The sequence below is a fragment of the Anomalospiza imberbis genome, chromosome 5, assembly GCF_031753505.1.
Source record: "Anomalospiza imberbis isolate Cuckoo-Finch-1a 21T00152 chromosome 5, ASM3175350v1, whole genome shotgun sequence".
In the NCBI taxonomy this organism is placed as follows: Eukaryota; Metazoa; Chordata; class Aves; order Passeriformes; family Viduidae; genus Anomalospiza; species Anomalospiza imberbis.
This window is the reverse complement of record NC_089685.1, coordinates 35,597,817-35,611,253: the sequence shown is the minus strand read 5'-3', so window position 1 is coordinate 35,611,253 and position 13,437 is coordinate 35,597,817. Positions and strand designations below refer to the sequence as shown.

The following is a 13,437-nucleotide window of genomic DNA, read 5'->3' as shown; positions in this document are numbered from 1 at the left end:
TGGATAAACAAGAGGTTCAGTCACCATGTCAGTTCTATGCTGTCTTGCTACAGTCTGATGTTAGGCGGAAAATGATGCAGAAGAAAATATTATTAGACACAAGGGCCACAGTCAAGAGACTCTCGTGACTGAATCATCATCAGAGACCTTCTGTACAGGAAGGCTGCAGGCAGCAGGCACTGTGTCACACAGCAAACACATTTGGCCGTGATACACAGTTTTATATGTCATAGCCTGTAGCAGAGAATAGGCAATGTGATATGATGGGAAACACCAGCTTTCAGGCCACGTGCTAACGGCAAGCCCAGTCATGTTATGGAGGAGGGGAAACCCTCTCACTCCTGCACAGAAGTGGTTGAATCCAGAAACTGGCCAAAAGACTTTTGAATCACTGAAATGCAATTTAAAATTGATTGAATTTAATACATATTCCTTCACCACACCAGAAGGCAGTTTCTCCGCTCTCAGAGTTCAGCAATGACTTCAGAGTTTTCACTAGCTGACAGTAAACTCTCAGGCATAGAAAAAACTTTATATTTAAATTTAGCCCTTGGTAAGTTTTCTAGAGAGTTTCAATAGGACAAAAACTACGTATCCTTTTGCTTTTTAAAGCATCTAACACAATGCAGACCCTGTCACAAAACAAATAGTAATAAAAAGCCCTAAATCTTCTTAGTGAATTCTGACAGCCTCCCAAGTTTATTTATAACATTTATTAACACTTGATACATTGAATGTAATTGGGTTTAATCAATGTAGAATATTCCAAATGAGTTCCACACAGATTAGTTTCCCATATGTAGTTTAACAATGGTATTTCTTTTACAGATGGAACATGACCTTCATATAGCTACTGACATAACTGTATCATATAGATAAGCTTAGTCAGTCTCACCTTTTTATAGGCAATCCAGTCAAACACCCTGTCGATGTCGGAGGCTTGCTGCACTTCCTGAGATACTGGATGTGAACTGGCCAACCCATCCAGCAACATCACTTCATGTAGGACATCTGTCAGAAATCTCTGCTTTTCCTGAAATTCAGCATATGCAGTAGTATCACAGACAAATACATATTTACAGAAATACAGAAATTATGTACAATTACCAGAGGCAGTTGGCTACTATTACAGTTGACTAAAATCAGATATTCTGCTTTGAATGTAAACCACTGTGACCGCCTACAATTCTTAACAGGTTATTTGGAATAGACTCAGACTTGAGATCCTTTGCTGCAATGAAACTTGACTTAAATGAAAGAGCATTAAATGAATCAAAATGCATCCAATATGTGCAGACTGGAATTCTGATTATGACTATTCATACATACTTACAATGGGTGGGGAGAGAGGCAAATTGGCAAAATCTTCCATCACAAAAATAGATGTCCTCGAGCTCATTGCATATGCAGGTACAAAAACTTTTGACAAAGATGAGTAAATACAATTACTACTTTTTATTTAGTGAAGTTTAAGTTACTTGGCTTTTAGTGATAAGTTCACTTAGCAGATCAGTGTGGACAGGACAATGAAGAGAGCTCACAGCAGTGTCACAGCAGATGCTTGCACTGTCTTTCATAACTCTAGCATAGAAATCCTTCCTCCTCAAGAGCTTGAGCCATCTACAGACTTTGTAACTTCCATCTGAAAAAAACCATTACCATCTCTCTTCACAAGTGGGAAAAGAGCTGCATGTAGTTAAATGACATAGTCAAAGTCACAGCTACATCAGAGGAAGGTACAAACCCAAACAACATCCAACACAAGCATGTGCTTGAATACCTTCCATAAATACGGATAGCAGAGGTATTTCAAAACTGCTGCCTATTTACTCTGGCAGCAACACTAATGAAATGTTCATGTATATTCTATGCATTGTGCTGCACTCATTTGTATAGTACAGCTAGATGGGGGTTTTTCAGCTGAGAAATGACATGCCCTTAAAACTCCTCATACTGCATTCATGTAGATTTCTTTTATCCAAAACATTTTGTCAGGAAAGAGGAGCTTTATTTACTTGCTTTTTCAAGTCACAAATAAATGCAAATAGTGAATTAAAAGTTACATAAGGATTAAATAAGCTTTTTCACCTGAAATGACATCTCTCAAATTTTATCTAAATTATAACAATTCCTGAATCAATGTCAACCTACTGCCATGGTATAAAGAAACTCTGGGGAATGCTACACTTTTTTCAAAAGCCACCTTAATGTTGTTAGGTAAAATACACAATTACATAATAAATTCTGTGTTTAATTTCTTGGGTGGCAAGGTGTAGGTACCAATGTGTTACTTTAAATTATTTTTATAAGACAGCCGGAAAGCTCTTACAATGCTGATCTACCTAGAAATAAACCTTTATGTTAAAATTCATTAGAGCACAAGAAATGTACCTTGAGCTGACTGCATATCCAAGCAATTAAAAACACAGGGTGCAGGAAAGCCAATTACCTACACACTCTTAGTGTTCTCATCTGGCTGCATGAGGTAAGGTTTGTAAAACAAAAAGTAATGTCTTTTTCATATGATTATTAATTTTCTCAGGCATAAGCAGTTAGTAACTGTCCTTTTTAATGGGAAAAAAGGTGTAGAGAAACAATTATAATGACAGTCCTACTCAGAGGGAAACTGCTGAGGTGTAAAAATTGTAGAAATTTTGGTTACACTTCAGTCACATTTTTTATCAGTCAAAGCCCCAGTTTCATCAAATGTATGATATGTAACACATACAGGTGTGTACACACAGACCTGTCTCCAAATTCAGGTTTGGATCCCACAAACAGTTGTGTGAGTGGATTGTTATTGTTTGGAATTAACTCATTAAAAGGACCTTGGATAATCAAAAATCAATACTTTAAATACAGAACCAGAATCAAGAAAATCAGCACATGGCAAACATAAAGTGAAGCTGGAAGAAGAAAACTAAGATACATATAAAAAGAACAGGCTACATTTTGGTTTTCTGTTTGTTTCTTTGGTTATGTCTTGAAGGACTGAAAAGAACTTCAGATTCATGATGATTCATCCAAGTTACCACAGTTGAAAAGTCTTCCTTTACCATAGCTGAAATTTACAGGGGACTGTCACACTGTGATACAAAAGGAATAGTTAGTATGCCTCCAAAAATGCAAACATACAGTTTAGTCAGAATCAAGAAGGCTTTTGACCTATAAAGCCAAATTTCTTGAACTAAAAGGATTTCCATAACATTCCCAGCCTTTCCCTTTAGTATAAACCCCCTGAGAGCAGATTGGAGAAGCAGACTCAAATATAACCCATGGGAGGCACAGACAGACTGCTGGTTGACAAGGGACCTACACTTTGAAGAGGCAACAAGAAGCAGAGGTGCAGAAAGAAACTAAAACTGCCTTAATTATGTTGACGGAACACTACCTCAGCTCTTGAAGTCCTAATATCACATTAAGGGGAAAAGGTCAATATGTGTGACCAAACTGCTTATACTGATGGAAGAAAGGCTTTCTATTCCCTAGTTATTTTACCCTGTGCATACAGTGGAATCGATCAGTTTTAACTGACACTACAGGAATAAAGAAACACTCATGACAGAAATTGTAAAGGAAATCAATCGTGGAATGTGTTTAATGAGACCAGCAAGACGGCAACATGATAGGTGTCAGGTTTGCAGCTACACATTGAAACAATGACAAAATGCTGTTAAAGATGACCCTTTCCTGAGGGACTTCAACTGCAAGAAGAAAGGCGATCCACCTGTGAGGAAAAGAGGGCTTCAGGTGAATGTTGCAGCCTTGCTTGGAAAGTGTCAGTAGCCACATGCAAGTGCAACGCTAACACAGGGCCAGGGCTCTGAGCAGGAAGGGTATCACAGCAGCAGAAGGTGAGTCTGAAATAAGGATAGAGCTGCTTCTACACAAATGAGTGCTTCACTTTAATGACAAAGAGGAAGCTCCTCCACTCCCTGTCTTCCTAATGCGCACTTGGAATCCCAACTCTCCATCTCTTTGCCTCAGAGCTTTCCTTGAACTGTGTATAGTCAAAGTCTGAGACACCAGACCTGTGTTAAAAATAAAACACATGACAATTATATCTGGTTGCTCTCATTATTTAGAATGCTTCCAGGTGCAGGAACTGAAGCGCTGTTATCAGATTAACACATCTTTAAAATACCTACATTTTATGATTATTCCTAAATATCTGTGGTCTCTAGATTCAAGTATTTGTCTCTTCATAGGAATTATTTCTCTCAATCTTCACGAGTAAGACCTTCTCTGCTTTGCACAAGATTTTCCTGAAAGACTTGTCCTTTTTCTGTGCTGTCTCCTCCCTAGCCAACACTCAAATTCACCTCGTTCTTGGGATAAAGAGAGATAGTGGCCACTCTTCACGTATAAATCTCCTGTACCTTCAAGAAGCATTTACCTTCAAGAAAAATGTATTTTGTATAACAGAATAACAATGATGTAATGGGGAGAGGTTGCTGCTGGTGATTTTAAAATATCATATGGAGGTATAATGTAAGAGTAAAATCATGACAATAATGTAATACTTAGACAGTCACATAAAAATAATTTCAAAAAATTAATATGAAATGCCAGGGAAAAGAACTAAAATGAAAGAAAAAAAAAAGGAATTAAAGAAGCACCACACTGAAAGTGCAAACTGATAATTAGTACGCAAAAGAGATCAAAGGCCTCAATATTAAAGGCATTGCCTTTGTTCTGGGACAGCCATTTGAACACTTTATGGACTGCAAAATCTACATGAATAAAGCTTAACATTGGTGTGCAAATCTGCAAATGACTTTCCTGACAAATTTTCTGAAAAAATCATCTCCACAAGAGCTTTAGTAGCCATCAAGAATACAAAAAAGATAAGTGATCTTTCATGCCTAAGAGAGCAAGCATTTGCAAGACACAGTATTTGGGTCTACAGGGAAAGTGCGACCTCAGGAAAAAGAAATAGGAGCAAATTTTTAAAGCAACCAAAGAACACCAGCATATACACTACCAGCAGTTGAGTTCTAACAAAATATATTACAAGATGAAGCTTAAAAAAACAGAGGAATATATTCTATGAGGAAATCTACAGTTTGGTAAAATATATTAAAGCCAAATAAGATCCACGGAGAGCCAAAATCAAGTTCTTTCTGTCTACATGCTCACAAATCCTAAGCTGTCATAGCACAAGAAGTCTCCTGAGTACTTGAAAACTACAGCGATGTTTCTTTCTTGTTTTTCCAATAGTAATATTTTGTAAATACCTTGAGCAATTTAAAAACTGCCTTTTTTTTTTAGCTTATATCTCTGATGTGTGCTTCAGTTATGTGTATAATTTGCTGAAGTAGGCCTGCAACACATTCTACATTGATCAGCTGTGAACATGTCACAGTTCCATATCTACCTTCATAACCCTCTTTTCCGCATTTTCTGTCAAAGACCTTGCAAAATTTTTGAGAAATTTTCACACTGACTGACAACAAGGCTGATTTCATTCTCCGAGATCATGTTTTGCCACCATATATGTAGGTGCCTTCACTGAAATAGAGTCATTAAGCAAACATATGAAAAGAGAGTTTTCCTCATGCATTTGTCTTCAGAGCATTTTAAAATATTAGCCAACAGAGTATGAAGCTTATCCTCTAATTCAAACACCACAGTGGAAATCTGTAAAGGAAAATCACCTCAACTCAAGAAACAGTAAATAATACTTAAATGAAAAGTGGCTATATGATGTGGTTGGCATTCTAAGTCAACTTCCAGCAACCATGGTCAGAGGTTACCATTCATGAAAATACTTTTCAGGTATTGTACACCTAGACTGTGCTTCAACCTGAAAGTGATGAGATTCAGCAAGCTATGTCCTGAAGAAAGCAAAGACGTTTTGCAGAAACACCAAAAATTACTTACCAATTTGTGCTTCAAGTAACTGCACACTGCCACTACTTTAAAATAAAGTGGTAGCACATTCAGAATTGCTGAAAATTTGAGAAGCGATCTTTCTGCTAAGAATGCCCTCAAAAATGCAACTAAACTTTCCAACTGAATTTCCCGTATCAACCATACTTCCTGATGAAATGCATATTCTTGTTTCGGCAGGGCAAGCCTGTAATGAGTCCTTACTCTGAGACAAAAGTTGCTGCAAAGTTTCTATCTCATCTTTACTGAAGATTAAGTGTCTACTGATTCAAAATTATATGAAATTCAGACAGCTGAGTGAAGTTTTTTTCTGAAACTAAAGCTTTATCTAAACCCTGAACTCAGAAGGTTTGAACTCACATTACTCCAAAGCTCTCATCATAATGTCATTTAAACCTGCTGTCTCAAGATGAGCAGAAAATGACACAAAGCTAGGAGACTGACATTCTCCAAACCCGCACTTAATCTCTTGAATAAATGTTTCATCTCAATGTTGATATTCACTTATGTCTGATCTCCAACTGTTAAGAGTTAACTACTTAAAGTAAAGAATTCCCTATATAAATCTACTTTGCCAGAGCATTAAAAAAATGCAAACCTGTCTTTAGGAAGAAAACATGGAAATGGAAATTCTTTTCTTAGTTATAAGCAAAATTTAGTATAAGGATTTCTTACATGGTATACTTAAAAAGGGCTTGTAATTAGAAAACAGAAGATCTTGCGCCTTACCTTCACAATCTCTTTTTTTCCTACCAAAGTCAATTATACATGAGATTCTAGTTAATTTTACACACTGAAAGCTTCCTCCATAGTCAAGTTAAAACAAAAAATCATACAAGGATTGACTTCACTGAGCAGTTACTGGAGGAAAAACACTCCCATGTGGTATTAATTAAAGGCTTACTTTACACCATCATGGGGAGTGTTTAACCAAAAAAAGAAAAGATGAAAGTAGTTTTAAAAAACGATAGGCTGAATCTCTCTCCCTCAATGCTGAGCCAGCATGATATTTATGCTGGGTTAGAAGGATCAAGCAGGCTATAGCTCAGGTCTGAAATGCCAAAATAATAATGAAATCAATCAAAAAGGTCCATATCTTAAGTCAACTTCAAAACTTATAATGATTTTATGGGTTTTCTATGAATCAAACAATGCCTTAGAAATCTTTACTGGTGGAGGCAAACACATTAGGAGGCATGTGAGACAAAGGACATTAAAGATATGCGTGTGTCTAGTGGCTGAATTCACTCATTATTCCAACCAAGGTAATGAGAAAGATGGGCAACTAAGATCATTTATCTATTTCTTACTTATTATGATATAGACATGTTGATACGCAACCTCATTATTATTTTCAACTGCCTGTAGTAATAGCAGGATTTTCCAGACTGTGGAACCTAATAGCGTAAAGGAAGCACAGCTCACTTAAGGAGTTTCTGTACCTTCTATACACGTACAAAGTTTTTATTTTAATAAGAAAAATTAATTTAAGAATTCACTTTAAGAAAAATTCTGGCAGATATGACCATCCTTAATTATAAAAGTAATAAGCAAATAATAAAGTAGGGAAATCCTATCCCAAGGCATTAATGAATCAAGAACACATAGGATTCAAAGCTATTGCAGATGTGCTACACCTTGACTCAGCCAGTAAAGCTGTCAGCAAAGCTAACTTTCACATAATAAAGAAAAGGGAGTAGGCAGCTGGGCTCTGTGAAATGCTTTCTCAGCACCAAGCCAGTACTGACTACTGAAGTATTTGATGCTCATTTGATGGATGTAAGGGCAAATTACATGCCAGTAATTCCTGCTGTCATAGTCCCCAAAATCTACCCCAACGCCACAGACATTCAAGGACAAACATGATGGTTTCTTCTACCAGAAAATAAGGAGAGAAAAGATCAGCCAATAAATTCCTGGATCTGCAAGCCTCAGCTGAATTCCTTCCTTTACAAAGCCACATGAAAAGGACTTCAGGATACGAGAGATACAAGCCAAGAGGAAGATGGAATATACAGCTCCAAACAGGCCTCTGAAACGAAGAAGGTGAGCACAGTAGATGAGAAAGACAGAGCTCTGAAGTGGAAATGACCAGCATGGAGTTTTTTGCTGTAATTTTCTCTGATTCTAAAACCAGTAAAGGCCCCTTCCACAGAGGTGAGATTACCTTGTATACATCACAAGATCTTACAGCTCAAGAACTCACATCCAGCTGTGGTTGCTTTTTGATGGCATGGAGAGACAACCATATGGGAAGCCTCTAATATAGAAATCTCACCCTTTTCTAAGTCATGAAATAGCAACAGCCAGGGAATTCACATGGAGATGACTATTCTGAGCACACATGATCAAGCAAAAATCTCTGATCTCAGAGGAACACTTTGCAAAGACAGCTTTCTTTTTAAAATCATCCTGACAGCACAGAAACAACTGTTCAAACTTCCCAGACCTTTAAGAATGAGATCTAGCAGTAAGAATTTGAGGCATTTCAGAATAAGAATTTGAAAAAATTCTTAATTTGGGGGGCAGGCAAGGCAAGAGGCTGAAATGGTGAATTCCTTCCCATGGCAAATGTCTAATCAATGCATAGCAGAGAGAGCTTTCCTGCAAAATTAAACATAGCTTCACCTTCACAAGGTAAAAAGTAACATGCAGGGACTTCTTTTTTTAGCTAAAGGAAGGAAATGAGAAATTCTAGTTTTAATCTGAAGGAATTTAGCTTTGAAAAATTATATTAAGACAGTGGGATAACCATTAAGGATCTCAGCACAGAAAGCTCATCTTCCTGTTTTAAAAATATCAAAATTTCATTCCCTTCCTTGGGAAAGTTCTGATGTATTTTATATTAATTGCAATGGATAACGGACACCTCCATCAGAACGTCTCTTCATTCTCTTATTCACCCAAAATTTTAATCAGAAAATAATCTGAGTTGGAAGGGATCCACAAGGATCATTGAGTCCAACTCCTGGCTCTGGACAGGACCATCACTAGAGTCACACTGTGTGTCCAAGAGCATTGTCCAAACACTTATTCAGCTCACATAGGCTTGGTGCTGTGACCACTTCCCTGGGGAGCCTGTTCCAGTGCCCAATCACCCTCTGGCTGAAGAACCTTTTCCTAATACCTAGTCTCAACCTCCCCTGAAACAACTTCAGGCCATTCCCTCAGGTCACTGGGCATCACAAATCAGTGCCTGCCCCTCCTCTTCCCCTCATGAGGAAGTTGTAGATTGCCATGAGGTCTCCCCTCAGTCTGCTCTCCTCCAGGCTGAACAGACCAAGTGACCTCAGGTAGAGGATCCAGGACATAAGGATAGCAAGGCTTTAATAAGGACTGGATTTCCTTTCTCATTAAGATTATGCAAGCATGATGAAGTGTGGCAGTAAACACCTTCTGGACAGCACAAGAAATTCCAGACATGTTAGAATGCTCAATAAAGTGTTGCAGCTCCATGGTAGTTGGAATTGTTATCCATTCATCTTTCCTGCTATAAAAGAGTCTATGAGACAATTAAAGAAAAATTAATAAAATGAAAAATGGCAGGGGGAAGAAATATTTAAGAAAGCTAAAGAATCTAGAGAAGAAGGAAAGCCAAGAAATCGGTTTCTGACAAAAATCATGGATCCCTGTTTTGTGCAGAACTTGGTGCTTTTGGTTTAAGTAATATTGGTGTGAACATGCCTAACAGACAGCTCTTCTCAAGAGTCTCAGGTTCAGCCATACCAAGGCTGTGAATGCCAAATAAGATGGACACGAGAAATGCTCAGCTCTGCTAAAATAGAAGCATCTTCAGAGAGTCATATCAAAACTTTAGTGGTTTATAAGCCTTAATGGTGAAAACTTACATGCCTGTAGCCTACAAATATCCAACAATTTAGAGAGGAAGCTGTGGGTAAATCCCATTTTTTCAGATGCATCCATTGCCCAAGTTGCATTTCCAGAGAAAGGTCCTTCTTCTGGAATGGACTACCAGTCTTCTGCTTCTACATTTATCCAAAACAGAATGTGTCAAAAAGTCTTTAGTAAGCTAAAAATAAGTTGATTTTGACATTTTAATCCATGGGCATCTTAAGCAAACCTTCATGGTTAACATTTCATAACTACAAGGAAGTTAGCTATCTAACTTACCCAGTTCTTTAGAAATAAGGAGGATTTTAGTTTATCACTATTTTTCTGACACAAAGAGCTCTGGCAACATACACCATACATTTTTTTTTATTTATAATTCACAGGTATGAATTACTACTGACAAAACACCAACCAGAATGCTGGAATATTGCACTGTTTGGCCATCATGACAGAAAATAAGGTTTGTGGTTCTTGTTTTTGCAACTTGTACTTCATTCTTCTCTTCTGAAAAATAGTAAGTTGCTTGGAACAGTTTCTCTTTTTATACATGATCACCTCATTTTTTTCAAGTTTACAAATGCCAGTCAGTATGTTCAAACAGCAAATGCATTTTAAAACAATAGCAAAATTTTCAGCAAGCCAAATTGCAGTAACTGTAACTTTTACTTCCTCTTCCTACAATCTATGCAATCAACATGCTGAAACATGACACTATTGTTTCCTACTCTCGTAGTCTGCAAAACAATGAAGCACGTTTAACTCATTATGATTTTCATCTCTTTTTGTCATCATTTAAATATGTCAATATGATCATTTTTATATCAAAGGCCAAAGATATCCAAACCCTTATGAACAGTTTATGCCTCTCTTTTTTTTTTTAAGGAAAAACTTGACGGATTAATACTTTTTCAGGCACAGCAATATTACTGCAGTTAATTCTAATTTATTCAGCACATTTCTGATCTCCCAGTTTAACTGCCATCCCTTGTTCAATCCACTCTTCTTGCTTGTATTCTGCCAAGATGCCAAGGTTTCACATGATGGGCATGTTATTTGCATAACAGTGAACATTATATTCATTCCACAGAAATTTCAAGCAAATATACTATATTCCAAATGACTTCTTAAGCATAGTTATTCTGAATTTGTTAGACTGATTATGTGAAGAACAAATGACTGATGATTTGAAGATAAAATTCAGTGTATAAATGTTGTCATCTGTGACACTTTACTATGCTAAAATCACAAAGGCCTGCCAGATTCCATTGCATTAATAATTAGAATCATTACATTGTAATTCAGGTTTCGTTCTCTATAAAGATGAATAGAATGAGTTTTAATATAGCCAAACCCAGGGAAACCCAACAAGCCTACCTATGCAAGACAGTTATCAGTTCAAATAAAGGTTTGTTTTGCTTTTCATAATGCAATTATAAACCAAAATTGATGCCTGAGCGAAAATATTAAAATACTACAAAGAATTCAAATTTCACAAGAAGCATAACTAACTCAAGAGTAACCTGTATAAAACTATTTTTTTAGATTAGCTTTAACTCATAATTATAGCATCTTCATTTTATGTCACCAAAAGTTAATGGGGTAAGGATACTCAAGAAAGCAAATAGAAATTGAAAAAAAAAATCAGACGTTAGTTTTTAAGAGTTTAAGTAAATTATTCAAGCCTCAACGAATCTCTGTCAGACAATCATGATCTATAATAAATATTTTGCCACATAATTAAACATATATAAGCACAAAAGTTCAGCAAACATAAGCATGCCTCCAACGGACAGTAAACTCTCTATAGGAACCTTCAAAATGGTCTCATGTATGATTTCCTTGTACTGAGGCCTCATCGCTCTTATTTTGCTTATAAATATAATATAGCTAGACTACATAAATTCATATAAATTGGAATCTGTCTAGGTACAATATGATATAACAGAAGGACTCCAAAATGATGTCCCAGCATGGAATTCACAGTTCCCTCAGAGAGCTCCAGTATTTGCACACTGGTTGAAAAAGCATGTCCCACTGTGTATGGCTAGAAACCATACCAAAACATAAATTCTCAAATTATGTAACCTGTTAATTTAGCATTTACTCTGGATATCCTAATAGTAATACAAGACAAAAAGAGTATATTTAGGGAGAGAAGAACAGAATACTGTAAGAAAAAATATGCTCAGTTTCATAGAATGTTTTAGCTAAACATTGCTTTCCAATTTATCTTGTGGATGTAATTCAATGTTCTCAATGTTTTAAAAAATAGTCCATGTTAAATCATAACTGCTTTAATCCAAAATATTTCTAAGCAGAGACAGTAGCTATTTTAATGCTGGGTTACGATATACATGACACTATTTCTTTTGCAATAAATTGCAGATTACACTCTTGCAATGCTATCAAATTATTTTACACCTAGCGATTTTGCTTCATTCGACATCTGATACTTGCATGCATCATTTGGTATTTTTCAGCAGTCCTTGTTTATAACAGAAGCAGGAGTCTAACAGCAGAGCAACTTTTCTGTGCAGTCTCCACATTAACAAAATAGAACTGACTTACCATGTTCCACCCTGGGTAGAGGTAGTCTGTCCCAACAAACTCAAAATAGTGAGCAAAACCTTCTTTCAACCACACATCCTCCCACCAAACTGGAGTCACAAGGTCACCAAACCACTGGAAAAACAAAAAGTTCACATGAAGAACTTTAACAACGTTTAGAAAACCATGTTTGTTCACCTAGACAAACACATTCTCCACATGTATTAATAAAACAGTATTATTTACCATGCACTGAAATTCACTAACTGTATTATTCCTGTGCTAATTAATGCAACATTCCAGTATGCACAAGTTAATAAAGTAAAACATTAGAAAAGAACAAGCAGGGCAAAAGAAGCATTGAGGACAGTATTCACAGTGTCAACTTTATTTTTCTGAAGTAGATGGTCACTTAGGTTTAACAGACTAACATACGCACTAGACAGAAAAAACACTTCAAACTCAAGTAATCTGATCCATTTCATGGAAATTTAATGATGCATAGTGTGAATATCAAAAAACATATATGAGAATGGGAACACATTCTCCACCTCAGACCTAAATTCTAGCATTTCTTTCTATCCACTCTCTGCCCACTAAGATCTAGAATACTACCAGTGCTCCTCTCCTTGGCAGGTTTCTTAAAGAAAGCAGCTTTACACAACAATGCCAGCTCTCTGTGAGTAGGACTCAGAAGCCTAAAATCAGGTAGTTAATGCCATTTAGAGAAGATATTAGGGTATGTGAGATACCCACAAAGGCCTAGGAAATTTCATACATGACTCAAAGGACATGTGCAGCCTTCACAAACAGCAACCAGAAGCAGAGGTATCTGAAATGGCACAGCCCACCTGTGTATACTCAAAGGAACCCTTACTTGAGCTGCCTGCCTTTCCCATTTCCTCCAGATGATTCTTCAACATCCCCACAGACTTCAATCTAATTTAACAAGGACAGAAATCTCAAGGATAACTACAGTCCATAAACTCCACAAGTAAATAAAGATCATCAGCTAAAAAGAGGAGAAGGGTCTGAGCTGAGAGCAAGGCAAGAACACAACCATTGCATACTCTGCTCACAGAGTATACCTCAACAGACACAAATCTCTCAGTACAGGACATTGAGGTGTCAGAGAAATTTTACACA

At 36.8% G+C, this 13,437-nt stretch overlaps 1 protein-coding gene across 2 annotated transcripts in view; it reads right to left on the bottom strand.

Annotated features, from left to right (window-relative positions):
* The window catches only part of TRHDE (thyrotropin releasing hormone degrading enzyme), a 202,038-nt gene that overhangs the window by 103,872 nt on the left and 84,729 nt on the right, over positions 1-13,437 (bottom strand). For both annotated transcript variants that reach the window (XM_068190227.1, XM_068190228.1), the window contains exons 5-6: positions 12,313-12,426; positions 896-1,033 (exon numbers count right to left, since the gene is read on the bottom strand). In XM_068190227.1, the coding sequence (XP_068046328.1) occupies positions 896-1,033; positions 12,313-12,426 (252 nt within the window). The remainder of the gene's footprint in view (positions 1-895; positions 1,034-12,312; positions 12,427-13,437) is intronic.